Source organism: Sitodiplosis mosellana, unplaced genomic scaffold (assembly GCF_009176505.1).
Source record: "Sitodiplosis mosellana isolate CC-2019 unplaced genomic scaffold, AAFC_SMos_1.0 Smas_scaffold_3, whole genome shotgun sequence".
NCBI lineage: Eukaryota > Metazoa > Arthropoda > Insecta > Diptera > Cecidomyiidae > Sitodiplosis > Sitodiplosis mosellana.
The window spans coordinates 1292086-1319357 of NW_022595246.1; the positions used below are offsets into that span (position 1 = coordinate 1292086).

The 27272-nt window shown below is 36.6% G+C and overlaps 5 protein-coding genes across 6 annotated transcripts; 4 read left to right on the forward strand and 1 right to left on the reverse strand.

Annotated features, from left to right (window-relative positions):
• The first annotated feature begins 605 nt into the window (after positions 1-605).
• LOC129565634 (FERM, ARHGEF and pleckstrin domain-containing protein 2-like) lies at positions 606-2760 on the forward strand. The gene is made up of 6 exons (XM_055440724.1): positions 606-791; positions 902-1373; positions 1478-1728; positions 1842-2103; positions 2204-2498; positions 2577-2760. The coding sequence occupies exons 1-6, from the start codon at positions 606-608 to the stop codon at positions 2758-2760; spliced, it is 1650 nt and encodes a 549-aa protein (XP_055296699.1).
• Positions 2761-6703: 3943 nt separating this feature from the next.
• Positions 6704-12569, forward strand: LOC129565756 (exportin-6-A). The gene is made up of 9 exons (XM_055440969.1): positions 6704-7124; positions 7448-8121; positions 8218-8335; positions 8412-8867; positions 8957-9221; positions 9347-10205; positions 10291-10500; positions 10587-11028; positions 11411-12569. The coding sequence occupies exons 1-9, from the start codon at positions 7122-7124 to the stop codon at positions 11477-11479; spliced, it is 3096 nt and encodes a 1031-aa protein (XP_055296944.1). The 5' UTR covers positions 6704-7121; the 3' UTR covers positions 11480-12569.
• Positions 12570-12775: 206 nt separating this feature from the next.
• On the forward strand, positions 12776-16369 carry LOC129565757 (rab GTPase-binding effector protein 1). 2 transcript variants are annotated; one of them, XM_055440970.1, is made up of 10 exons: positions 12776-13120; positions 13194-13298; positions 13416-13577; positions 13640-13749; positions 13900-14046; positions 14383-15239; positions 15307-15442; positions 15531-15647; positions 15733-15843; positions 15917-16369. In XM_055440970.1, the coding sequence occupies exons 1-10, from the start codon at positions 13081-13083 to the stop codon at positions 16082-16084; spliced, it is 1953 nt and encodes a 650-aa protein (XP_055296945.1). In that variant the 5' UTR covers positions 12776-13080; the 3' UTR covers positions 16085-16369. The 2 variants fall into 2 exon arrangements, with proteins under 2 accessions (XP_055296945.1, XP_055296946.1); XM_055440971.1 differs by having other exon boundaries at positions 12781-13120; positions 13900-14031.
• A 9-nt stretch (positions 16370-16378) lies between these two features.
• On the reverse strand, positions 16379-17265 carry LOC129565759 (uncharacterized). Its single transcript, XM_055440973.1, has one exon. The coding sequence runs from the start codon at positions 17079-17081 to the stop codon at positions 16569-16571; it is 513 nt and encodes a 170-aa protein (XP_055296948.1). The 5' UTR covers positions 17082-17265; the 3' UTR covers positions 16379-16568.
• A 138-nt stretch (positions 17266-17403) lies between these two features.
• Positions 17404-18603, forward strand: LOC129565758 (ATP synthase mitochondrial F1 complex assembly factor 1). Its single transcript, XM_055440972.1, has 3 exons — positions 17404-17793; positions 17862-18189; positions 18288-18603. The coding sequence occupies exons 1-3, from the start codon at positions 17537-17539 to the stop codon at positions 18552-18554; spliced, it is 852 nt and encodes a 283-aa protein (XP_055296947.1). The 5' UTR covers positions 17404-17536; the 3' UTR covers positions 18555-18603.
• Positions 18604-27272: the final 8669 nt, after the last annotated feature.

Consider the following 27272-nt stretch of genomic DNA (forward strand, 5'->3'; position numbering starts at 1 on the left):
TTGATGAACAGAAGAGCACCAAAATGCTCTCCAAGTGAATTTATGTACGCAGCAAAAAAAAACCATGAACTAAGCAAATAAATAAAACTATATTAGAAAAATTTATTCCACAAACAACAAAAAAAATCGCTGACTTTTTTCATCATTTCGCATACAAATTGAATTCTGATTTTTTCTCGAATTTCCTGATCTAAATGCATGAAAAGTTTTCATATAATTTTAATTAAAAACTAGAAAAAAATTAAATATCAATTTTCATTTGCTAGGGCCATTGAGTAAGTAAGGAAGTTTTCGAATATTATTTCCTTACGTTTTGTACATAAACTTACACTTGCAATCAATTGTATATTCCATTTCCTTTTTGATGCTTCAACTCCAGGAAAAAAGCATTTCAGCATGGATTTAAATATGTAGCATTCATAATTTGAACTTGTTTACTTCTTTATTCAATTTAAAATAAAGATGTTTTATAGTTGTTATCCGAAGGAAACAAAATTAATTGCAATTTTTATTTTAAAGATGGCAGTAATTATGGCATCAATGGAAATGTGTCATTGAATCGGCAAGGTGAATTGACATCACCGCATCATCGATATGATTTGAGCATGGGATCCGACAAATCATCGTCACTGTCACGATCAGAAGGTGGTGTTTATGATGTGGTTCAGGCTGAGATTCGAATCAACAATCAACCCGAAAGCAATGGAAATGTCGTCAGCAACGATTTGTATCCAATGAATGGCCATTCAACGTTAGACTCACGCGACGGCAGCGATTCATCAAAGAGAAGGGTAATTCAATCTTTAGATTAAAATTCATGTTTTAGATTCCAAATCGTACTTTAGATGGTTTCAAATGGGAATCGTTTTTTTAATACTCATTCGTTTCTTCTCTTCCTTAGCTTTCACCCAACGAAAAGTCATATTTCTTGGCAAGAGAAATTTTAATGACTGAACGAACATATAAAAAGGATTTAGACATTTTGAATACATGGTTTCAAGATGAACTACCGCCCGAAAATGTTGAATCGCTACAGCCACTGTTTCAGCTAATCGAATCAATGACCCAACATCATGGTGTATTTTTGCGCGATCTTGAACATCGCATCCTACTCTGGGAGAATCGGAATATGACTGAAAACCATCACATCGGCGACATTATGCTAAAAAGCATGGTAGTGCTGCCAGTATACGAAGAGTATTTAGAGAGTCATCGAGAATTTTTGGAACGCCTCAATGATCTATATGAAACCGATGAACCTTTCCAACAGATTTATCGCGAATTCGAACAGCAGAAAATATGCTACGTTCCGATTGGAACGCTCGTACTGAAGCCATTGCATCGTTTGCTGCACTATCAACTGATTTTGGAAAGTGAGTGTCGATTAGACGAGCACCATGTTATTCACACATAGCCAATTGTTAACAGTAAGCTTCTGTCGTCAAAATTCAAACTAACAATTTCATTTCTTCGTCAGAATTACTGGAATTTTATCCGGAAGATCATCCGTGTCATGCCGACTGTCAAGGTGCATTGGTCATGATATCACGAACAACTGAAAATGTACGACAAATTCTGGAAGATTCAGAAAATTTCCAGTTATTATGCGAATTACAACGAGATTTGGGCGGTTTTGCACTGCTAGCCAATAACAGTCGTGTGTTTATTCGGCAAGGATGCCTTTTGAAACATTCCAAACGCGGTTTGCAACAACGCATTTTCTTTTTGGTGAGTGAAAATGTGAAAGAAACATAAAAAAAACTCTTCCTTATGATGTTACTTAGAGTCTACACATCATGAAATGTGTTTTAACTGAACGGATCATTAAATTTGTTTTACAGTTTTCGGATGTACTATTGTACGGCAGCAAATCGCCAGCCACTCAACAGTTCAAAATGCTCGGCCATGTTGCGCTTCGATCACTTATCACCGAGAATGCGGAGCACAACGCATTCATCATCTATGGCGGACAAAAGGCAATCACAGTCAGCGCCGGAACAACCGCCGAGAAAACTTTATGGCTGGCCGAGCTATCCAAGGCATCAGCTGAAATCAAGTCAAAGCCACATGTTCAACTCAATCTGGGAACATTGAAGAATTGCAGTAAGTTTTAAAAAGAACACAGAAATTCAATCAATTCGGAATCCGATTCAATAGTTCATTCTCGTTTGAATATCAATTCATGTTATTTTTCTCTCTATAGGTTCATCTGAGGAGGGCTTAGATACATGTGCACAATCGAACAAATCACCGACTGGATCGACAGCATCAGCTGTGCGAAGCAATAATGCCATTCACGTGTGTTGGCATCGCGGTGCAACGGTTAGCTTGAGAGATTTTATCGTTTCATCCGAGAATCAGTTGTCTGGCTATTTACTGAGGAAGTTCAAGAACAGCTCGGGCTGGCAAAAGCTATGGGTCGTATTCACATCGTTCTGCTTGTTTTTCTACAAGAATTATCAAGATGAATTTGCACTGGCCAGCCTGCCATTGCTGGGGTAAGTTACACCTCACTTGAATATCTATAAAAGGAAAGTGTTTTGATACTGATTTTCTCTTTCGTTTTCATTCATTAGATATTCCGTGGGCCCGCCCAGTTTCCAAGATACTATCCAAAAAGAGTTCGTGTTCAAGCTATCGTTCAAAAATCACGTGTACTTTTTCCGCGCTGACAGTGAACACACATACAATCGCTGGATGGAAGTGCTACGAAGTACAACGCAAACGCAAGAATTCAAAAATACTCGCGGAACGCATTAACAACACACACCCATACACAAACAAACACAAAGACATCGAAAAGCCTCGCTTAAGAAATTTCGATCACGTTATTTATTGTTTTATTTTTTGTTCAAAAATTTCGATTGACTTCGATTTGGATTTTATAGTTTAGAAATGCAATGCATATCGATTCCAACTTATATAGACTTTATGGACATTGTTGGACATATTTTTGATGAATTGAATATTTAGCATAAATTTTTGTTTTAGAGCACATAGTACGCAAGAGCGACCAATTGACCAATTTAGATATCATATATTCATTTTTTTAAAAATCGAAATACTCTATAGAGTGTGTGGTTTGATTGCAAGAAAAATTAACTGCGCTCCGTTTGATGTGAATCGAGATAGAGTTCCTCAATCAATTGTTCATATTTGGGCCAGCACACGTCGAAACAACGACCGATTGTACTGGCATCCGCTGAAATCGATCTTGTCAAAGCATCGACCAAATACATCTTCTGCGAGCACTTTGGAACGTTTGCAAACGTCAACCGTTCGACAAAGACTGTCACAATTTCAACTTCTGGGAGAGAACAAACAACGAACGCAAACAGTTCGTTCACATTTCTGTCAGCTCAACAAGAAAGAAGATGTTAATACATCACCAATCCGATTGATGAATAATCCGCGTATGCATTTCAAAATATGTATGTTCTCGTTGCGAAACAGAACACAAAACGGTTATATAATATATATTTTCTCGATGAAGACGAATATTATTTTAAAGCACTTTGGAGTATAAAAATGTCGTTGACGAATTTCAGAGAGTGTATTTATTTTCTGTAAAGATTTATATGGACTTTTCATATGCATATATGGCAACTATCGTAAAACGAATTTTTCTTTGATTGTAATCAATAACTTTTTAAGTATCATACAAATAAAAATGAACTACCAAATATTCTAACACAAATTTGGTAATTTTATTCACGGCTCATTACATTTCTAAATTTCTTTAAAGAAAGAGAACTCAATTCGCCATGGAAAGATCAAAAATACTGAATTTAGATCCCTTTGTTTACGGATGGCTCAAACTTCGAACCAACGATACATTTTTCTTCCTCCGATATAAGTTCATCATTTAATGCAGACATTCTGCTGTTGACTAGACTCAATTCATTGATTTTGTCAACATTTCAAAACAATGGTTGAAATGAGTATGTAAGATATTGGATATTCAACATATCAACATATTCAAGGCCGATGTTTAACAAATTCTGATGTTTACCAAACCACTGGGAGGTTTGCTGAATTTTTGTTGGAAAAATAGCTTGCGCCACAAAGATAGGGAACAAAGCAAAGTAATTCGACCCTGTTATTATAGCGATTCATCAGGCAATGTAACCATTTAGACGAGAAAAAGAAGGTAAGCTTGAATCAGAAAACATTGTCCGTAGCAGACTTACCATTTTCCATACCTCGCTTGACTTGATTATGTCACCTAAATAAACCAAAATGAGTCTTCTTCTTTTCTTTCAAAAAAAAACAAACAATTTTTCATATAAGAACAACTTTATTTTAGATGATGATTATATCAAAAATGTACATAAATCAATATCTTCTTATATCTTCCGAGTTTGTTTAGAAATCAATGAAAAAAAACTTTTAAAATACTCAACTATTATGCGAACCAGCGATTCAAAATATTTAGAATTCATGAATTCATTTGATAATAACTATTTCAAGCTTATCAGTAAAAAAAAAATCATCGTTTTTTTTCGAGTCATGCGATAATTGAAAGTTTCGTTCAATACTTATTCATACTTAAATTATTTACTGTTTTCGACGGGAAAGTTCATAACAAATACGTTACTTAAAAATGTTCGCTGAAGAAAAAGTGTGAGAAAATGTCACGGCGTGGATCGGATTTGAAGAACACAGCCCAATCGTTGGCTTGATATGTGCATTCGATGCGACGGCTTGGACGATAGGCAATATCTTTCGACAGTTCAACGGTGATGATGTAGACTTTGTTTGGTTCCAAAACGACGTTTTCTAAAGATACAAAGTTCTTCGGTTCGGTACGCTTTGGCTTCGAGCTGATTAGTTGTTCGATAAGATCAGTTACACCGTTATCAGATCGTATACCAATGGTGAGTTTTCCCTTCGGTGGTCCCGATACCGTTGTAAATGCGATGCCATTCAATGCAATCCGTTTTGTGGACTGAAGTTCGATCAGCATTGGTACGTTGGCCGAACACGTTTGCGGTGATAAAATAGTTTCACGGAAACGGGCTAATTCCAATTCTTCGCTTTGGCTGCTTTCGTCAAAGTCCGAAATGGATTGAGTCATGTTTTGGCGAACGGTTGCATTGCATGTTGCCCATGATTGTTCATTTTGATTCTCATCATTCTCGAACAGTCCCTTGTAATGTGCCATGATTTGGCTGAAATATTCACCATCTTTCGATAGAATTGCTTCAATTTGGTTGATCGATTTGCCGAATACCTCACGCCAATTCGTCAGATTGGATGCATCGATCGACTGTAGAGCACACTGATTCTGGGCCCATGTCATGCACGCATTCCAAATCATTTCGATGTCATCGCGTTGATTAACCGTTAAATTCTCCAGAATGTCACACAAAACATCTTGATTGCATGCCAAAAATGAGCACGACACAAAGACATTGCGCTTCATTTCGTTGATCTGCTTGATGCAATACGATTTTAGGTCAAACAGCGAATATTCCGTAGCCAACAAATAGCCGAAACACAATTGTTCCATCGGCAAATTTTTCAACAAAAAACGTTCGCAAGCCTTGATGCAATGTACCACTTCGAATGTTTTACCCAATGTCAATACTGTGTGCGCGTTAGCAATGGTGAAATTCTTTTCCGGATACGGCGAATAAAAGGTGAACAAAAATTCCTTAAATGCGGCTGGCGTTGAATTCACTATTTCGATTTTCTTCAGATCGATGTTTTTGGCGAAACGCTGTCCAAGCGGATGACTACCTGCCGCTAAAATCACTTTGTGCGAGGGTATTTTTACTGTTTGATCGTCATTTGCGTTGATGATGAAGAGAATATCGGCGAAATCCTCGTTTAGAAATTGACTTTCCAAATAACGCAAATGCTCCATGATTCGATGACTTTTCGTTCACAAACTTTCGACGAAAATAATTATTTTGTTCAATCCGAAAACAATGCTCAACAAATCGACGATTTACTTTGCAAATAAATAAATGAAGAAAAAAAATGACACGGTTTGGATTTGTATAGAAATACGTTAACGAATTTTGAATAGCGTAGCCAAATACTTTGATGTGAACGGAGTGACAAACAATGCGACAATGCGAATGAGTCCGTGCAAATTGCTGAAAAAATACCGTTTAACAGATAATGAAGAGCCGAACATACATTATCACATCGATACATGATTGAACGGGCACACGATTTAAAACTGGTTTGAAATTGATAAAGCATCGTTTTACCATTGTGTCATAAATGAGAAGAGATGACATTAAAAGTTTCAAAATTGATTGAAAATTGGTAAAATCGATGATGATTTTTTTTTTCGGCCAATTTTATTTATCGAAACGATTTTGTGTATCCAATAAGATGTTTATATGTTTTGAATTAGATACGAACAGAATATTCAATACAAAGGCATTGAACGCATCCATTCGCAAGCGAAGTAAATGTAATAACACTCTGGTGTGAATAAATGGAAAACTGACTGTTGTTGTGAACTAAATGAATTTTTTTGATCTTTTTTTAATCAATTTTCAAATAAAATTTCAAAAGAAATATTTTATTTCAAAAGTCTTCATTCCAAATTATTTTTTCCTGCCACAAAATAAGTTTTTTTTTCTCAAATGTACAAAAACATCATATTCAAATACATGCGAACGCATCCACTCCGTAGTCGCATTGAATACATCCGCTTGACAAATGAAATTGAATTAGTCAATTCACTTGCAGAAAATGCGTAAATAGCATGAATGACACAAACACAGGCGCGAATTACCCACGGAGCGAACGGAGAAGTGGTATGGGAATGGTTTACAAACACATGCGCGACCCATCTCACTTGCACAATCAAAAATCGTATCGTGCATGTCGAATTCATTTTTCGTCTTGTCAATTTTTCTCTCTTTATGTGTGTCAAAACATAATTTTTTTTTGTGTGTGGATTCTCGTACGACTCTGCTGTAGCTTTCATTGTATGAAATTGAATTGAAATTTGACTTAATTTTTTTTGCTGCACAACGGAATAATCTCGCATCCGTCGTTGTTTTAAGTATTTAGTGTAATAATCGTGTTCATGTTTACGATAACAAAATCAAAATCCAGTTGAAAATACAGTGAACCACACATTTGAACAACCAATAATGGTGAGTATTGGGCTATTCAATCGCAAAAAAAGAACCACATACACATCTCTCAAATAGAAAAGCCAAAACGAAATCGCATCAATCGAAATCGTTTGCTGATCTCGTTTCATGGCGACAAATGTTTTGTTTGACAATATCAAGGTTCTGAATGCAAGTTATTGTGTTGACTTTTTTTTTCAATATTGCGTACGAAATCATGAAATGACTCATTCAATGCGATTCAATTCATTTCTATTGCCCATATAATGTCACACATACACATTTCCCCTTTATTTGGTAAACTGTCATTCGATTAATTGTACAACGTTCGATTGAATCCATAGGTAACTTCGATTCCATTGTCGGCTATTGGAGGTTTGCTGAACGAATTTAATTATCCGAGCACGAGCAACGCTCGCAAACATGAAATCGAAAAACAACTAGTTGAATTTCAAAATGATCTACGTTCGTGGCCACAGTGTTTGTTCCAACTGAGCAACCCTACGAATAGCCATCAGTTCTTTTGGTTTTTTAGTGCATCAACCGTTGAAGCGGCCATCGTACGAAAATGGAAATATCTCGATGAAAGCGATCGAATGCGATTGCGAGATACACTATGGAATAATTATGCCAATCTAAATGTGGCCACTGTGTCACGCATTCAACGCGAAAAACTCGCCCAACTGATTGCGTTGATGGGCAAACGTGAATTTCCCGATGAGCATTCATCGTACATGTGTCATTTAGTGGAATTGTTAAAAAGGAATTTTTGCTTAGGAATTACATTGCTTCGGTGCACATCCGAAGAATTAGTTAGCACACGTGATGACATTACGTCAGATCGTAAAAAATATTTTCATTCCAATTTGAGCTTGTGTATGCCCGATGTATTTCAATTGCTTACGCAATTTCTTGTGATCCATGCATACGGTCTGAACGGAATTGATTTAGCGACGGTGCCAAGTAATTATCTGGATCGTAAACTGATTCAATCACTGCCAAAGGATAATCGATTGTGGTGAGTGTAACACTTTGCGTTGATTGAAACTGAAAACAGAAAAAATAAATAAATGAACAAAAACTAATTGAAATCTGACCAAACGTTTTGTTTCAGTTTATCTGCTATAGAGTTATTAAGTTGTGTACAGCATTTATTGTCGTGGACCTCAACCGATGAATTATTGCATGAACAATTCCTCATAAATCTCTTCGATTTGGCTAACTGGAAAGAGGTGAGTCATTTACTTGAGCAAAAATCATCACAAAAATATTTCACAAACATGACATTTTTATTCCCTATATCGATAGCATGACAGTGACGTTTCAGTAGCGGCGTTGGGCGCAATCACTGAACTTTTTTATCGGCAACAAACGTTGCCATTCCCCCAACTCATTGCCAACGGAATCAAAAGTATTCTGAAGCAACCACGACTGATTATGACCAATGAAATGTATCAGGACAAATTAACTGAATTGCTACGACTGTTCATCGCACAACAATGGTCTAGATGGATCGATGATGAAGTCGTTTTTCCCGAATTTATTGCCGCACTCTATGCCTTTACGTTCGAAAGCTATGCAACACTTCCATTCACCGAAAAACTCACAATCTGGCATCCAATCATCAGCGGTTTGGCACCACGCGGATTCGGAAGATACACACAAACTATACATTTATTGGTCGCTGGAATTTTGCAAAAAATCCAATTTCGAGTTGATTTAGAGGAATTGAAAACATTGGATAATGAAAGCCTTGACGATGATGTAAGCCAAAAAACTAACGAATTCATACTTAATTAAATAGGTTCAATAGGTACAAAATGTCATTTCTAAATTTCGTGCAATAATTTCAGATGCTCACAGATTGGCAACACTACTTGACCCAGTGCATAGAAACAATCGCTTTGGTAGCTGAAGTCAAACCGCTCCAAGTGTTCGAACAGGTCTACAGCGAATGGAGTAAACCATTCGAAATTTTTGAATCCCTAGAAAAATCGATCGACTCCAATGGTTCCTTAATTATCAACGACAACCAACGCAGCCAATTGGTGTACTGCATTCTCCGCGATTTATCGTCATTGTGTCAAACGTTGACTCGATTGACGCCGATTCTTCAAGGTATGTCATTCCTTTGAAGAAAAACACTTTTTTTCGAAGTTGATTCTGAGTCCAAAGGTCTGACTCTTTTCAACATAAAAAAAAAAATACTTTTTTCAAATAAAAAAATCCATTTCTAACCGCAGGTTGCTTGCAAGACATCCCAAAGAACCTATCACAAATAACGTTTTGCCTTATATATGCGATCAAGTTCATTGCCGTGAATAAGTTGCATTCGATAAATTTTGGCGATTCGTCGCTCAGTGCGAATTTTGTGGAAATATTTGCGCAACTTCTCAATTCCATTCGAAATTTGTTGCCATGGTCGCCAATCCTGCAAAGTGAACACGAGCTCAAATCGCTCATCGAAAATGTGGCACAAATCCTAATGCCACCATCGAATTTGTTGCAAGAGCCAAAAATTATCACATTGGCGGCAGCACAATTTCTGCTCACAGTGTCATCGGTTATTCGGCCTCGCTACATGCTCGACTGTCCATCATTCAAGCAACTCATTCAAATGGGAAGCAATTTAACGTATTTAGACCAACAAGCGGCAACAATCATACGGAATGCAATTGTGAATTGCTTTGTATTGCCATGGCCCAATGTCTCGAACGCTGATCAAGTATTCGATCGACGTTTAGTACTACTACAGGAATACGTGCACAATTTGTCAGAGAATCTACTGAATTTGGACCATTCGGTGATGCACAATCAACATGACAAAGTAATTAAAGTGATAACCGTGATTTTGCCCATTCTAAACGAAATCATCGATCATCATCGCGAGAGCAGTTCATCCGTTAAACATATGCTCGTCAATGCATACCGACCACCCATTACAAAATCCATTTTAATCTACAAAGAATTTGGGGCGGTTAGCGAAGATATTGCCAGTTGCGTCCTCAAATTCGCACTCAGTGTCATTCGAACACTTCAAATTCAATTGGGTTCGCCGTACATCTCGGAGATGTTGGACATTTTCCTCAAAACAACCACAAGGTAAGAGACTTATTGGGGGATACAAAATCGATTTACTTTTGTTCACGTTCAATTCATTGAAAAAAAATAATCTTCATTTTTCCAGAGAACAATTGACGACCAATCGATATAAAGCCGTGGAGAAATTACTTCAAATGCTTTTGTTGGTCGTACAACAGCCTGGAAGCCTAGGTGCAAATCTATTGCCATCGATATTAGAATTTACGTTGAACTACGTGTCCCCGCTTTTGATGCAAGGTAGAAATCCGAGCGATTTTTGTGATGTTGCTTTCGCATTGTACAGCCTGTTCGATGGGTAAGAATTGATGAGCAAATACTATTGTCAGTTGAACAAGCAATCCGCACCTTTAAATAATAATGTTTTTCGTTGCTTTGTTACAGCATTTTACAAAGTCGCTGGCAATACTTTTATAAATCACAAGTACTGCGTGGTTTTTCGCCCGGTGCAAGCGATCAACCGATACCCGTTGAAGATCAACCAGACCATGCTCATGAATTGTTGGCCATTTTAAATTTTTACGGACAGGCATTGTTTCAAATCATTGATCCACATATCACACAAAAAGTGTTGGCATCATTACAATGCCTGCACGAACGATGGAAATTATTCGATCGCCAATTTTTCAGAACGAATCTATTGGCATTGTTTATGGACACGTTGCTTAAGTTACTGGTCTCACCGAACGGTGTTTTGCACCAAGATCAATTGATCAATGTGTTATTCAACATGAGTCAAGTAAATGCAACTGTGTTAGAAACGGTATTCGTGAGTCTTGGATACGAGCCCGAGTCAAAGTTTATCCATGACATTTGTTCAGCCAAGGTAAGTTTAATGGAAAAAGGGAAGCGATTTTTTGAGCAGTGAATTTTCTTCAAAAAAGGTTGGGTAGAAGCTCTGGAAAACATAACTTTACGACGAACAAAGAATTTAAATGCGAATTTTTTTTCCTCCTTTCTCGATCAGAGCTGGAAAAAACACTCTGTGTGTGTGCGCACGTAACTAAGAACGGATCTACTGTCAAATTTCGGCGGAATCTATGTAAATGTGCACGCACACCAAAAATACAAGTGCTGTGTGCGCCGCACATCTACTGTGTGTGCGTTCTTAGCTACGTGCGCGCACACACAGAATGTTTTTTCCAGCTCTGTTCTCGATTCAAAACATTGTTAACCGTCATTTCGTTTCCTCTTTCTATCCCAAACAGGATTTTCCAACGTATTCATCAAAGATGGCGCAATTTTGTGCGGATGCAAAATGTGTACAATCACAATAACAGACATTTTTCCAGATATATGTACGAATTATACAACATTAACTCGGTTCTTTTTTGTTTTCGTCGAATTTGCTCTTAATTTTTGGTTTTTTGTGATAGAAAATCTATTTCATGTTGCAGTGAATTCAGAATGAATGGAATTTCCAACGTAGAAAATAAGGTTTTGTTTATTTTGGCGACAACACATACGTATACAATATCAATGTTAAATGCATTTACATTTTGTAAACGAATTTTGAATATGACAGTTTATCAGCAATAATTCGGTCGGAACGAGAAAGATCGAAACTCAATTCAATGTATATTCAGTCTTTGTTCATCGTCGCACAGTAGAGATTATTTTATTGCTAGGTGTAGAAAAAAAAGTGAATTTCTTTTTTGTTGATACAAACAAACCAAAGACTGTCTATGCGAAAGTGAGAATTTGCAACAAGAACAACAACAAAAATTTAATAGCTCTACATTTCATGTAGTGCAAAAAACAAAAGAAAAAAAAGACAATTAATTGATCTATGAAAATTTATTTGGTTAAGAGAATATGCAAATCATGGAGCAACCTCATAATTTTACGTTCTCTATTATTCCGTTCTGGATGGTGGGCCGTTCAGCTCAGTCATCAACATTCAACAATATAGCAAAAGAAAAAACATACTTATTGTTTTAACATAGAAATAAACCGAGAATGACAATACACAATAATAATGAAGGAATCGTAACAATATCATTTAAATACTCGCCATTGTAACCGTTTAAGAAACCAACAAAACAAATGGAGAAAGAAATATTAGGCTTGAATGTGCTACAAATTTCGTTCTATTGCTTACTACTACTACTACAACGATTGCTGCTTTTTAAAACATTTTCATTTTCATCAACTCGTCCGGACTCAGAAGCGTTAAAAAATTATCAAAATCATTCCATTTTTTTTTTAAATTTCGATTAGAAGCATTAAAATCAACATATATTAGATAAACAAAATACATAGTCGAAATAATCCAATAGAAAATAGACAATGAAAGCGATACAAAAACGATTTTTGTACAATTTTTCTTGTATGCGTAATAAAATCTCCATTTTCCAATTTGAAAAATACTCTGCGTTGTTGTTTTTTTTCTTTGAATATTTCCAGTTTTTATTTCTAGTAAGAATAGAGTCAGTTGCAATATAGTTTGAAATGTGTTTTTTCTTCAACACTGACATTGCACTGAGTCATAGGTAAGTCCCGTACTACGAACAAATGTTGATTTCGATTGGGTGCTGTCACTTCACTACGCTAAACTGCGTCATGGCAACACTGAATTGAGTCGTATAGAAAACTGTCAACAGAAAACCATGTCATTCCAGATTCTATAAGGTGAATCAATTCTACGAACTTGTTTTCTTCTCAACCATTTTCAAGCGATTCTCGTTCATTTTTCGGTCAAACAAATCTACGATTGTTTCATTTTACATTGATTGTAGTGAAATACGTAATACAGTGATAAAAAAAAATATCATGAAATTTCCCTATGACATAAGTTCATTTGCACGAATTTGAAAGCTGACATTTTTGTGTTGTGAGGTGTTTTTTTTCATCTTCTTTCGTTGGAATCGCTTTGAAAATGGATACAGCCCAAACGCAGGACGGTATCAATTTAATTGGTAAGCAACTCAATTTCAGCTGTTTAAACCGTGTCATCGTGTCAATTCCACGCTAATCTAGGTTGTTCAATAGAATTACAGAAAAAATTGGCGACCGTTGAAGCGGACAACAAAACCATACGGGAGGAATTTAATGTACAAAGAGCCCAATTCAAAGATTTATTCTTGCAAAAAGAAGGTGATTTTCCGTTTTGTTCACTCCTTTATTTAATGCATTACCATGTGCTGGTCGCACATCACTAAGTTACATTATTATTCGTTTGATTTGACAACATTCAATTCCAAATTTAATTAGCTGAATGCAAAAGGTTAAGCGAACAATTAGACGATCTGCGAAAGGAGTTGAATGAGACAAAAAGTCAAGTTGTAGTTGCCGAGTACAAACGGGAAACCGATATTCAAAACCAAGATCGAAAAGCACAAGAGGAAATTTCGTCGCTGCAACATTTAGTGCATGGTACGATTTGATTATCAGTTTTCACCAAAAATGTTTCAATTCATTTCATTTTTGTTGCACAGAAACGGTTGAAGAGTCGAGCTTCTTGAAATCGGAGATCGATCGTTTGGCTGTCGAGAATGAACGTCTTCGAGCTGAACTCATTCATTCACAGCCCTCACATTCACCACAGGTTCGTATACGTAGCATAGCGCCACCGATGGCTTCATTCCGACAAAAATCCCATCGCTTAGTTAGCTCACTCTTAGAACATCTAGAGCAGTTTTTTGTATATATATTTTTTTTCCTTTCTTTTCGTATTCGCATAACGTTTTATCTTCAGCCACATGAATCACAATCAAGCACACCAAGTTTTGCACCAGTTTTAAGTCAAGTAAAGAAAACATTGAAATATGTCAAATTAGGCGGCGATTCGTCGGCAACCAATGAAAATCTTGAGGATTCCATGCGGAAGGTAAACTCAAAATATGTACGTAATCGCAAACATGAACGTTGTGTTGTTTTCTTTTATTATTGATTCATTTTTGTGTCTCATCAATATTTGTGGCTTTCTATGTGTATGTGGGCTTTTAATGTTACTATTTGGTTTTCTGGTGTATATCAATATTGCGCTTGAAATCGTTTTCATGTAGATACATTTCGAGAAATACACACACACACACACTTGGCACATAAAAAGCTTCTTTGTTGATGTACAATTGTGCTATCGGTTCGAATTGTTTGACTTCAAAGTGTGACTTGGAGTTAGTTTCGAACGTATTTATTAAAGAGACGTGTATTAATCGATTGAGGTACAATTTTGTAGGCACAAGAAGATGCGGAAGTATTGCGATCGTTGGTGATTCCGTTGGAAGGTGAAATCAATGCGCTCAAAGAAAAACTTCGAACGGCCGATGAGGAGATACAAAAATTGCGTTCAGCTGATGGTATATCAAATGCTGGTGAAATCAATCATAGCTCGGCCCTCGTTGGCATGTTGAATGAAAGCAAATCAAACCAAAATCACGAAACAGCAGATGCAACCGTGACATTGGAAACAACGGAAGAGTCCCAGAATGCGCACGATTGCCAGCTGTGTAAAAACTATGAATCACAATTGGTAACGGTACAGGCTGAAAAGGATACACTTCGCAAAGATATTGATCGTTATAACGAGGAATTGGCCAAGGAAGCGGCGTTGAGACACGATTTGGAAAATAAATGGCAGGAAAAACGCGAAAAGTACAATGAGCAAGTGCAACAATTGACGAAAAAAGTGGATTACAATGAAAAGGAAATGGCCGCACTGCAACGACACTACACCGCGTTCAAAGAGGAAGTGAATGAGGAATTTTCAAAAATGGCCAACGAACGGGAAATGATACATCGCCACCAGACCACACTACAGGATGACAATGATTTCCTGGCCGGACGATACATGGCTTCTTCCGAAGAAATGCAAAATCAACTCATTGACTTGCCCAACACCGTCGAAGAACTACAAGAGATTCTATTGCAGAGCCATCAAAGTTTGATCGAGGCACGGGTGGGTTGTGAATTTGCACAGCGTAAATGTAACAGCTTCTCAGATGAAGCACAAGTGTTACGAGATCAACTGCAAACAGCATGGGCAGAACGACAGGCCAGTGATAGGGATTTTACAGCAAGAATCAAATCGTTAGAGTATGTGATTTCATTTAGTTTGAATTTAGTCGAGAATTAAACTGATTTAACTCTTTTCTTTTGGCAGCACTCATCTAAAGGCTCAAGAGAGTGAACGGTTAAAACTATTAAACCTAAAGGATTTGTACGAAAAGAAAGAAATCGAATGGAATAAGCAATCATCTGAGCTTCGTGGTCAACTCATTGAACTAAATGAATCAAATGTAAGCCATCATTCTCATCTCTAGCAATATATTTTTCTATTTATCAAAACTAATGAAATGACTTTTGACCAAAATCCAAATCGAACAGGAGAAACTCGAACGACAAAATATGGAGTTTAAAAATAAAATATCGGTGCTGCAACAAGAGCTTGGCAACAGCGAAGCTGTTCAAAAGGATTTTGTTCGTTTATCACAATCGCTGCAAGTGAGTTCAAGAGATAATTGGACAATAAATGACGGTAATCTTATCTTGGATGGTGACTAATACCATTTATTTGTTAACATTTTAGATGGAATTGGAAAAGATCCGTGCAGCCGACACTCAGGTGCGTTGGCAAGACGATGAGGATGTGGACGATTGTCGTAGTTGCAAGGCAAATTTCACTGTTACACGAAGAAAAGTACTCGATTTCGATCAAATACCATGATTTCAATGCATCATTCAAGTCTTACCTAATAAATGTCTCTTTTTAGCACCATTGCAGACACTGTGGTTCAATTTACTGTGAAAAATGTCTAACAAAAACGGTCGCGTCTGGTCGCAACAATAAGCCAGCCCGTGTTTGTGATGTTTGTCATACGTTATTGGTTAGGAACACAGCCCCATACTTTAGTCAAGCACCGCCGCAATCACCACATTAAACAGACGTTTCGCTTGTGCTGTCTGCAAACATTTTTCAATTTTTTTCTACGGAATTCTTCGTTTTACATCCAGAGAAAATTTCTTTGTTTTTTCTTTTCGGCATAAACTTGTACATAGTTGATAGATTTCAAATCAAATCAAGCATTTTGTTGAATATTTTCCCTTTTTCTCATCGATACACATATATCATACTTTTGCATTTGTTAAGGTGCTTCTTTTGTCAACATTGAACAGCAACAAAAATTTCAATAAAATCACATTTTTAGGATACATTCCATTAAGAACCATGTGCATTTTCATTCTTTTTTTTATCTTTATTTTGTTTTTTTTTATTGTGATAAGTGTAAATTGTAGCGAAAATTACAATTATGATATTGATATAATTAATTTGGATTTTGTTTCCATTAACAATAATAAGAGCAAACTTGTTTTAGGTATGGCATAACACAAAATTTTGTTTTGTTTTTTTTCTCCATTGAACTATTATTCTTCCTCGGGTTCTTCATCAGCGGGAGGTGCATCTGCAACGGATGAGTCGGTTGTGTCAGCTTCACGAAGAAGACTTCGTTCCAATGTAAAGTCGTAGTCCGTTTGTGTGACTCCCATTCGTGATGTGATTAATGATAAAATATCTTCCACTTGAATGCGTGTAATTTCGTCTGAATTGCCCAACGATAGTTCCGATGATAGTTTGAATGGTATATCTTGTACATAATTTGTTGGATGTATACTTTCAGAGCGATGAAATGGTGGTCGTGACGGTGAAACTGGAGGTATTGCTGGTAGACCACCAAAATGTTGTCCAAAATTTGGATACAATGGATACGGTGTTGGATATGCCGTTGGATACGGGGCTTGATTTGGATTTGGATTTGCTCCTCCTTGCCGTGGATCGTTCACCATCACGAAATCGTTATTGCTTGGTATTGGGCTATCTGATTCGGGTGACGACGATGGACTCGATTTCTTTGTTTCTTTTTTGAAAAATGAAAACATTTTTTTCCTTCGAAGGGTTTTTTTTTCTTTGACTTTTTTTCCTCACAAATTCAACTAACAATTTGAACTTAATAAATTTAATGTATTCTAATGTTTGATCATAACGACTTGAAAAAAAAATAGTATAAATACTCTTCCGTGAGCACTTAGAATAAGAGAGTTTCGTTTATGACGCCACACAATGATTCAATTGTCTATATGCAATCTGTTTTCTATTGAAAAAGTCATACCTATTTGCTGAACTACGAACGTAGCCAACTACGGGCGTCGTAGTTAGTCAATGTAAAAACCTAAGAAGTGTCACTTTTGACATTTACGAAGACGAGCTCTCTTTCGCGTGTTTGTGTGCGATTATTTAATCGTAATTTTCCATACGTACTGATGTCTTTGCCGCAGTGAAAAAATTAACCTTTTCCAACCTTTTTTTCTATTTAATTGTTTAATTTATTAAGTCAATGGCCATTGCTATTCGGCAAAGCATCAATTCACTTCGTGCAATTCGAGTTCAAAGTGTTTTTATTCATAGAGGTATCAGTATGTCAGCTAAATTACGTGCTGAGGAAGCGATTGAAGAGATGAAAAAAAAGAACCCATACTATGAGAAGTATGCGTCGAAAATTGCAGCTCTTCAACAAACATCGCCCGATGAATTTCTGAACCGTTTGGAAAGCGTTGGGAAAAAGAGTCCGCCGAAGAAGATGGAGAAAGAACGGTAAATTAACCATTTTTCATAACTCGTTCGTGAAGACCCTTAGTTTGATTTTTTGCCTTTTTTTTCAGGAACTACTCGGAATTGTTGAACCCAAAGAAGCCACTTGATGGAAAATCGGCCGACGAAGTTCCATTCAAAAAGTTGAACGATATCATGAAACTTGACTTGCTGCAGGACAAGACGGCCGATGAAATCAAAGACATTTGGCTACAGTATCACAAAGAGAAAGATGTGCTAGTGGCAACGATTCCAACCGAAACATACAAATTGCTGGAACAACGCTCAAAGGAACATCCAATTTTCCTGTTGCCATTGCCCCGAAGTCAAGGTTTTGAATTCTTTCTGCTTCAATTTGCTAGCAATACCGTTCATTTCACTCCTTTATTGTGCTATCAGGTAATATTTTCTGGGTTTCATTCCGGAATAACGTGAGAAAATGAAATGAGAATCAAAACATGAGCTAATAAAATTTTACTTCCTTCATTCGAAACCAGGTCCACAAAGAGAATGCCCCGGAATGTTTGAGTGTTGTTCATTACACCGAGTTCAGTGAGAAATTGGGAACGGTTTTGATGCGTGGAGAATTCGATTCAAATGTAATCAATGCACAAGAGGCTCAATGTCTGGTCAATCAACTGCAATTGTACTACTCGCAGAATATTTTAACGAAATTGGAGTTACTAAAGAAATTCACACATGAACCCGATAATTTTAAGCACATGGATATAATCAATGAATTAGAAAATCTATCGATTAAATAAAGAAAAAAAACCGTCAATTTTTCGCTGGCAAAGCATCAAATCAAGCAAATTATGTGTCTCTGTCATTCTGTGTTTGTCAATGGTTATGTTGTTTCAGTGGCGGTCAAAATGAAATGTCTTTGCTCATTCATATCGCTTGTGCGATTCATTCTATACCAGCACATAGGTAAGCGTTTCATTCGCACACTTATACACGTGCGCGAGCATTCTGTCGTTGAATAAGCAACAACAACAAAAACGGCTAGCGTAAAGTGAGTGAGGCAACGTTTTGGGTTTTCAGTTCAGTGGCTGCGTTTTGTGTGTGTTATGTGGTATTTGCACGTGTGCGATTGTGTTGGAGCGTCATGAAATAGCTACTATAGACTAGTGTGCGAGATGTGTGTTTTGCTCGCTCAGTGGTTCTGGTTGCGCTCCCATACGACAGAAGTAAAAAAAAATGCAAACAAGTATTTTGAGAGCGACAAATTCTTTATTATTATATTTTCGTTCATTCGTTTGTCATCTCCTTGCTCTCTCTCTCAATCTCTCGGCTCAATGAAGTGAATTATAGTAAGAAAGAAAAATTGTTTGGTTTCGGGTGGATTTTCCTTTGTTTTGTTTTGTTTCGTTGCCCATCACTTGTTCAATTCACCTGAATATTTTTTGCCATTCCGGGAATCCATAGTGAATGCGTTTGTTGTGATTTTGTTTCTGCTCAAATAAAGAGTGTGTGTGTGTGTGGCTAAAAGTGAAAACATATATAAAAATGGCAAACAAATTTGTGACCGAAATGTGTCATCTGTCAATGATGATAATTTAGTTTGCTGATCCGATGTTTACACGCTCAATCAAACGATTTAAAAGTGGTTTCCCTTTAATTTTGATGGTCAAAACGTTTGCCATTTTCTTATTAGAATCAAGTGACTGTACAATTGACTAATGTGACGCGCACGAAATTACTCATAGAACAACAACAACAAAACCAAACAAATCGTGTGCTGGAATGACAGTTTTGGTCGTTTTCAATGCTCTCCCCCACGATATTTTCAAGACTCATACACCGTTTAGGGGTTTTAGTGCAATAGGAACACACACAGAGAGACACTGCTAGAATAAATAGAACCATACCGTTTTCATCAACAGCCGATAAACAAATCAACGACATCAAATCGATTGTGTTGCTTTTGTAAATAAAGTAGAAAGTAAATACATGCATGTTTTTTTGTTGATGCAACGACGCCTATCAAATCTCGACGCTCTCGATGGTTGAGCGCTTTTAACAATATTCACGTGTTTCATTTGACTGAATTTATTCACAATTCCTTTTCTATTCGAACTGATTTGAAAACAATGCTGAACCAAATTAGCTGATCATCCGATTTAAGTGCCTCGAAAAGGTGAGTAACCCCATCAAAATGGTTATCACGTATCCATTCGAATTATGCTTCTAAATTCACTCAACATTGTCTTGTTTGACGTGTGCTTGAACAATTTCAATACATACACAAACTGACAGAGTAGCACTGATTTGGATGAACCAAATAATTTATGACATTTGAAAACATCAAAATATGAATGAATTTTTTTCGACATAAAACAACTGACAATTTTCGTAATAAATTTGATGATTGTTTGGTTTTTTTCCAATCGTGATTAATTGATTTGGTATGAAATGAATATGCATGTGTGTGTGTGTTTGTGTGTGATATGCGGCTTACTGATAACGAGGTTTGTTTGTTATATACGAGGTCTATTTGACAAGATATTTCCGTCGAAAATTCTTTTCAAATTCCAATATAACCGATATGATATCAATATTAACTCGACAAATTAAACACACATTTTATTTTTTCATCTGTTGAATTTTTCAACAATTCAATGATTCTAAATTTATGTTAAAGTGTTGACAAAAACTGAATAAAAAATCCACTTTAAATAGTTTATTAAAAACACTCTCCATTCACATAGCGTCGCATGAAATCAGAAAAATGAAAAACAATAATCTTTTTATTTTTTCGACATTTCTTCCATGCCCCAGCATATTCAATGAATCAACGCAACGAAATCAAAATAACCGGATAATTATTGCATAGCAAAGAAGAAGAAAAAAGAACGAAAACAAATCAAAGTGCAAACAATGACGAGCCCCAGTAAGCGAAATCCCATCAAAGGTAAGTAAATCTTTAATGATGATTCTTTGATTATTTCAACCAAACCATCAAATGAAAATGATACATTGTCGTCGAACCATTTCCAATTCCATTCTTATCGAAAGTTATTTCTTTTCAATTTTCCTAATCAATTTGATGCGAGTTTCCAATTACACGCCCTCATTTCACGTTCATTACGTTAAATAAATGGAAACGAGCGTCTCGCAAAAACAAATAATACGAATGGGTAACAAAACCGGACGGATAAAATATCCATCAATATTAATTTCTTTCTTTTACAATATTTTTATTCTTCTGTGGCACTTTATGACCACCCAATTCCCGCCACTTGCATAAATTCGATTAAGCGGTTGTATAATTTTGTGTTCTCGGTCTACACGAAGCCTGAAATGGATAAACATGTAAATGCACGAAATAATCATAAAAATGAATGAGAATTTGGACGGCTTTTTTTTTTCGTTTGGTTTGACATGAGTCGACGAAATCGATTTGTGCGTGGATTCGATCAGGATAATTTTTTCGGGCATTGTTTTACAAGCATTTTTCTTTACATGATTTGAAAGTCATCATTTTATCGATTTATTTTCGTCAACATTGTGTACAGTTACTGAGACGGTTTTGCATCTGGATAGAATGTATAAAAAATAATAAAATGATTCAATTGAGGACTGGTTGAGGTAGTTTTCATGGTCAACCGAGCGTTTTATTTTGAAATTTCCGTATCCTTTTTTTCGCTTCGCTGTTTTATTATTCTCACCGTCCTTCCAGTTTGAACATGCCGAATTTTGAGCGAGAGCGTGCAACCACATGTGCAAAACTAAACACACATACCGCCGTGTGTCGACAGTTTCTATGGTCTAAAAACAGCACCGAATTTATAATCACGAAACCATCGTATTTTTGGACTTATTTTTGCTCCTTACTTCTATACTATACATATTTCGACTCGAAATCACCTTGTCTATTTTTACCGCTCTTGGAAATAGAAACTATTCGATATAAACATAGTAGTTGCCTAACGTTATATATGTCGTTGGTGAGATCAAATTCGAACATTTTTTCGATTCTAAACCGAACACACAGTGCTGATTTCAAACTCAATTCAACACGAGCAACAATCAACTTTAGCGAATTGCTATGTTGAAAGCTTTTGATGTAGATAAAATGCAAATACCCATATAAATGGTCTGAATTTACATACGTGTAATTTGTGTAATTGATTGTGTTGTCTGAATTTATTACACGAAGCGATTAAAGATTACTTGAACCAACCATTGAGCATTGCATCGAAAGCAACCAAAATTATGCAAAATACATCATTTTCCACATATTTGGTGTTAAACAATTTTAAACACCGTGTACAAAAAAAAACGTCATTCGATCATATCATCGTAAAACTGTTTGAACGCAAAGTGGAATCGCTTTAAATCGTAAACGAGTAAGAACTAGCGCCGCATCATTGTATTTAAATGACGTGTGCTCTAGCCATAATTTCACAATGATTTTTCGATATAAACATTAGGTACATTTACAATGTTTCTTTTTTCTCTGTCCACTTCAACGCTTTTCTGTTGTTGTTGCTGTGAACAACCGTCGAGACAAGCGTAAAATTGCAATTCTTCGAAGTGAATATCGAAATGGAAATAAAGCTGTGGATTTTATTGTACAGCAGATTGAAGTTGTATGACGCACTTGTGAGGTTAAGGTGGAAGGTTGCAAAGTATAATCAGCAACGACAAAAAATGCTCAAGATTGAATGTTCAATTTCGGGGGGAGCCTGATTTTTTTCATGAAGAGCAATCTTTTTGTTTTATTTACTTTCGATTGTGTGGAGAGATATGCGGCACGTGTTTATGACAGTAAGCTGAATTTAATGTGGTTCTCTATTTTTAAATAAATGACGACGACCACCACCAAAATTTGGTGATTGAATACTTACAACTCATTCGTCCGTCCAATCGAAAATCTCAAACTTGGATGTTGACACTTGAATGGTGAGCCAAAGAAACGGTTTATAATAGAAGGCAAAGTTTTGTTCTTTGTTACCCTTCAACCACTGTCCGCTGACATGATTTTTTCAATCGAAAGTTTTGAAAAATTCAAACGTTTGGTTTAGAGAATCCAAAATTAGTATTGATAAGGTTGTCAATTTACTATACTCTAAAATTCCAAATACACGTAGCGTGAAACTATTTCTCTCTTTATTTATTTTTCAACTCAAAAGTCATTATTGACTTCTCAATCGGAATGTGTGTGTGTGTCTGTGTTTTTGTAATTTGTAGTTCGGTATGTATATCGACCGTTTAAATCAATCAACAAATGTTTAATATTGATGAGGAGCAGAAAAAAATCGACACAATCGCTTCGAAATCGATATTTTCACAGCGTGAATATTTTCATTGGTTTCAAATTGACCAATAGTAATGGTCGATATGATTTTACATTGCAAGAAGACAGTAGTGTTTGGAATATATTTAGTTTGCGTTCGACTGCTGTGTCGAATCGAATTTCGACTGGCGATTAAATGTGAGCTTGAAGAAATTCGAATATGTCCCACATATCGAGAGGAAGGCAATTGGAATGTCGTGTCAATATTTCGCACATATGTACAATTGTACATCGAGGGCGAGTGCGAAGCTTTCAATAAAATAAGCGAGCCAGATTTCATTGGCATGCAGCAATGGCCGTGTTTTTGTTGTTATGGATGGAAAATCAGTTGAAGCTTTTTATTTATTTTGAGAACAAATACACACCGTTCACTTTCGTCCGCTTCGCAATCTCTCGCTCTCTTGCACACGCTCACTCTTCGCTCTCTCGTATTGACAAAGGATAATAAAAAACCATAACCATTCCTTATATGCCCCAACGATTTGTGTGTATACATATTAACTCACTGATATTTGATATATAGACAAAGGCAAAGACCTTGAGAATTATATACTCGTTCACATTCCATATGTTATATACGCGCCCGTCAAATCTATTTACGAAATACATAAAACATCACATAATTATACAGCTACCCTCGTTTGTTTGCTCGCGCTCCATCGGCCACGGTGCGCTGCTACTCTCCGTTCCGAAAGTGATACGAATCGGTCGGTCGGTCGGTCGGTGGGTGGTGAGGAGTGTTGTGAGACGAACGTAGGCAGCACGACACACCGCAAACGGAAAATGAGAATGTACATGGGCATGGAACACGAAGCAGCAGAAGAAGAATGGTAACGTGTGCTAGTGTGCTCAAACACTCACCATATACTCTTGCTGGTGGAAGTGGTGGTGGTGGTTGTTGTTGCTTCATCTCTACACGATGCGAGTAAATAAAAGAGTGTTATGCTGTTCTAAAAATATCCACAAATCGTTGATCGTGTTTATTGGGTGGTTGTGGGTCGTTGTGCGATGCGGTTTGAGCAAGGGAGTCGTGACTGTTGCGTGACTCGGGCAATGTCGACGATGATGAAAAATGGAGCGAAAGAGAGAGAGAAAAAAATGAACGACAATGACTACAACGACGACGGAATGATTGAATCCATGATTGTGATGGGTTATGGTAGCGACGTTCAAGCGTTCGCTTTTTTTGTTATGCAAACTCCACAAAAAATCAAGCGCCTCGAATTTACACGTAATATATGTTTACATGTTCCGAGCGAAGGTTTTCACTTCGACTTCAACTTCTTCTTCGATTTTCTTATTCGGCTCGGGTCCGTCTGTGTATGGCGCGTGATGTTGTTGTAAATGACGATTTACATGTAAAATATTGAAAGCCTGAATGATGGTTTGATGACTGAAACAATTTTGTATTGTTATACAGGCACGGAATAGTATCGATTCTTAGAAATGAAAATGGGTTTTTCCCGAACATAATTTAGACCGATCCCAATTCATCCATTTCTAATTTGGACAGCCGTCTGTGGAAGCAAACTGAACATATGCGTTCAAGATCGATTGAAATTGGAATTGCGCTTTTGTTTGCATAATTCCATTCGGGAAATTCGATCGAAAATTATCCGATGAAAACAGAAACAGAATCGCTTTAAACGACGAACTAACGATTAAATTGAATGCAGTAGCCTTCAGTTTCTTCAGTTTAAATCACTTAAAAAGTAATGATGTTTGGCATTCCGAATATGAAACATTAGAAATTATTCACATAGTCGGCGCTGTCGCCGTACATTACTCGGATTTTGTCTTTTGGACTCGTACACATTTTCGGCCATTTGTCAATCACATCGTCAGAAACAAGTGTAATCTGTCGCATGCTACATTATTGCTTATTTCACATAAAATTGAAGTCGTCACATTTTTGCGGCATGTACACCTATTTTCACTCCGAATCGGCGGCCTTTACGCATTAAATAATGCTAACGACATGATTTACAAATAGTTTTCGGCGTCGTTGATTTTATTTTCTCAAAATTTCATGTTGCATGTAATGTTCGTTATTTGATGTGAACCCCCATTTCTCTTTATCTCTCTTTCTCGCTCACACTCTGTTGGCTTTGTTCAACAATGACAAAAGTTATAACGGGCCTCATTTCGAAAAATATTCGATTCGTCGAATTCTTTGATTAAAATTTCCTTTGATGTGTGTATGTGTGTGTGTGCTTGTGTTTCCCTTCGCAGCCGCATTTATACATACATTTCTGCCTCTCTGACGGATTTTTCTTTCTCTTGATGGGATTTGGTTGTTTGCCCGCAATTTTTCCTTTCTGCTCTGCACTCTTCCGCTGTGTGTAAGCCTTTTCATCGGTTGTCCCCGTCAACCGAGAGTTTTAATTTCAATTGGATCTGATTTCGGTGAAAGGTAAATTGCTCGCTAATAATACATTTTGGCAATCATCTCTTGTGGTAACGGCTCGGTTCGGCCATATTTTTTCTCTCTCTTTCCTTACACACATCTCTTTTTCCTTTCACTCTCTTTCATGCTCCCATTTTTCACGTCTCATCATCTGTTTTTCTCACTAAATTATATACATCGCATGCAAGAACAACGATGTAAACACAAGGCGACAAATTATTCCGTTGTTATAGTGTGAAAATATGCGGCTACCTAGCAACTCACTGATTCCAAGCAAATGATTGCAAGCATCTTCATCATCTAACATGTAGAAATGTTGTGTTTGTTCATGTTTGTTTATTGGAATAATACACCAATAAAATAACGAAGCCCATCTTCAAATGATTGATTGTGCGTCTGTATCTGTCTTGTGGGATTATCGAATCAATTTTGGCTCGGTCTATGTTTGTTGTTGTTGTTGGTGGTCGGTGTTTGTGTACCCAAACGTCATCATATCATCCAACGCATTCAATTCGAATTACCATGAAAATGTTGATATTCTGACTTTTGATATTTTTAAAGGATTTTCGTTTATTCCATTTCACAAGAAAGAAGATGAGAAAGATGATGATGATCGCTGCGGATATTTGATACGTCAATGCCAAAAATTGTATCGTTCGATTTGTGTTCATTCGCATTTACGTTTGGAACAATGGCTTTGACTTTTTTGTTGGGGAGAAGGGTTCCGTGAGACAATGCTGAAATTCATCAATTAGCACGTAATAATTTTAAAAAAAATCCAAATTTCATGACGAATCGCTGAAATTGTGATAATTTATCGTTCCATAACACGAAGCACATCAAATGACGATTAGGCTTCAATTTTTGAACGGTGATAATAATTTAACCGCGAGTGAGATTCCGTTTCATTTTTATCATCGACACCGTGGCGGTGTTTTAGAGATGTGATTTCCCTTCGAAGTCGTGCTTTCATCGCATAAATTTAGAAAATGTGACATTTTTCATAAAAAAACATGAATCAAAGAACGGAAGTATTCCTCGGAAATGCGAATACCAACGAATAGGTTAGAATCACTGAATAATATGATTCTTGGAAACTTGCTGCTGTTCAAATGAAACTGCGCAATATGTGTTGTCATTTGTCGTCGCTGGAATTGTGAAATATTGAAGTCTATAAATAATTTAAAGAAAGATGGGGAAAAAAGAAGAAGAAAAATGACAATTTGATGGCACTGCACGCTCGCATCATAATCGATCGATTCCACTTCAATACCACAATGACTTAACTCAAATGAAATCTTGTAAAGAACGCCATGTCTGTCTGTCTCATTGAAGCCGACTTTGTCTCGCTGGACGCGGTCGAAAATGATGATATCATCGATACAGAGAGAGAGAGAGAGAAAGAGAGAGAGGGAGCAACATAGAAATCGAATAATTGCGTGATATGTCAATGTTAAAAATAGAATCAAAACAAAGTCCGGCCAGAAACACACACATACACACAGGTGAAACCATAAATGGAATGAACGACTTTACCTTTCTTTTATATTTGGATTTTTTGTTGATAAGAAATACTGCAAAAACTGAAACAGACCCAATAAACCAAAGTGCTACAAATAATAATGTTCTTTATTCCATTTTTCAATTCATTCGGTTGCTTATTATATTCAATCGCTTTCATAACCTATTATTTTCTTGAATCATTGTGCGTCATTTGTATTTTTGTGTATTTTGTTCTATTCGGGGCCATTGTATCATAGGTCAAAGTTACAC

Coding starts and splice junctions, on each gene's coding strand:
- LOC129565756 (XM_055440969.1), top strand. Junction 8,868..8,956: donor ATGAAAGCCTTGACGATGAT/GTAAGCCAAAAA, acceptor CAATAATTTCAG/ATGCTCACAGATTGGCAACA. Junction 11,029..11,410: donor ATGACATTTGTTCAGCCAAG/GTAAGTTTAATG, acceptor TATCCCAAACAG/GATTTTCCAACGTATTCATC.
- LOC129565757 (XM_055440970.1), top strand. CDS start 13,081: ATGGATACAGCCCAAACGCAGGACGGTATCAATTTAATTG. Junction 14,047..14,382: donor GGAAGGTAAACTCAAAATAT/GTACGTAATCGC, acceptor ACAATTTTGTAG/GCACAAGAAGATGCGGAAGT. Junction 15,844..15,916: donor TCACTGTTACACGAAGAAAA/GTACTCGATTTC, acceptor GTCTCTTTTTAG/CACCATTGCAGACACTGTGG.
- LOC129565634 (XM_055440724.1), top strand. CDS start 606: ATGGGATCCGACAAATCATCGTCACTGTCACGATCAGAAGGTGGTGTT. Junction 1,374..1,477: donor CTATCAACTGATTTTGGAAA/GTGAGTGTCGAT, acceptor TTTCTTCGTCAG/AATTACTGGAATTTTATCCG. Junction 2,104..2,203: donor GGGAACATTGAAGAATTGCA/GTAAGTTTTAAA, acceptor TTCTCTCTATAG/GTTCATCTGAGGAGGGCTTA.
- LOC129565758 (XM_055440972.1), top strand. CDS start 17,537: ATGGCCATTGCTATTCGGCAAAGCATCAATTCACTTCGTGCAATTCGA. Junction 17,794..17,861: donor AAGAAGATGGAGAAAGAACG/GTAAATTAACCA, acceptor CTTTTTTTTCAG/GAACTACTCGGAATTGTTGA. Junction 18,190..18,287: donor CTCCTTTATTGTGCTATCAG/GTAATATTTTCT, acceptor ATTCGAAACCAG/GTCCACAAAGAGAATGCCCC.
- LOC129565759 (XM_055440973.1), bottom strand. CDS start 17,081: ATGTTTTCATTTTTCAAAAAAGAAACAAAGAAATCGAGTCCATCGTCG.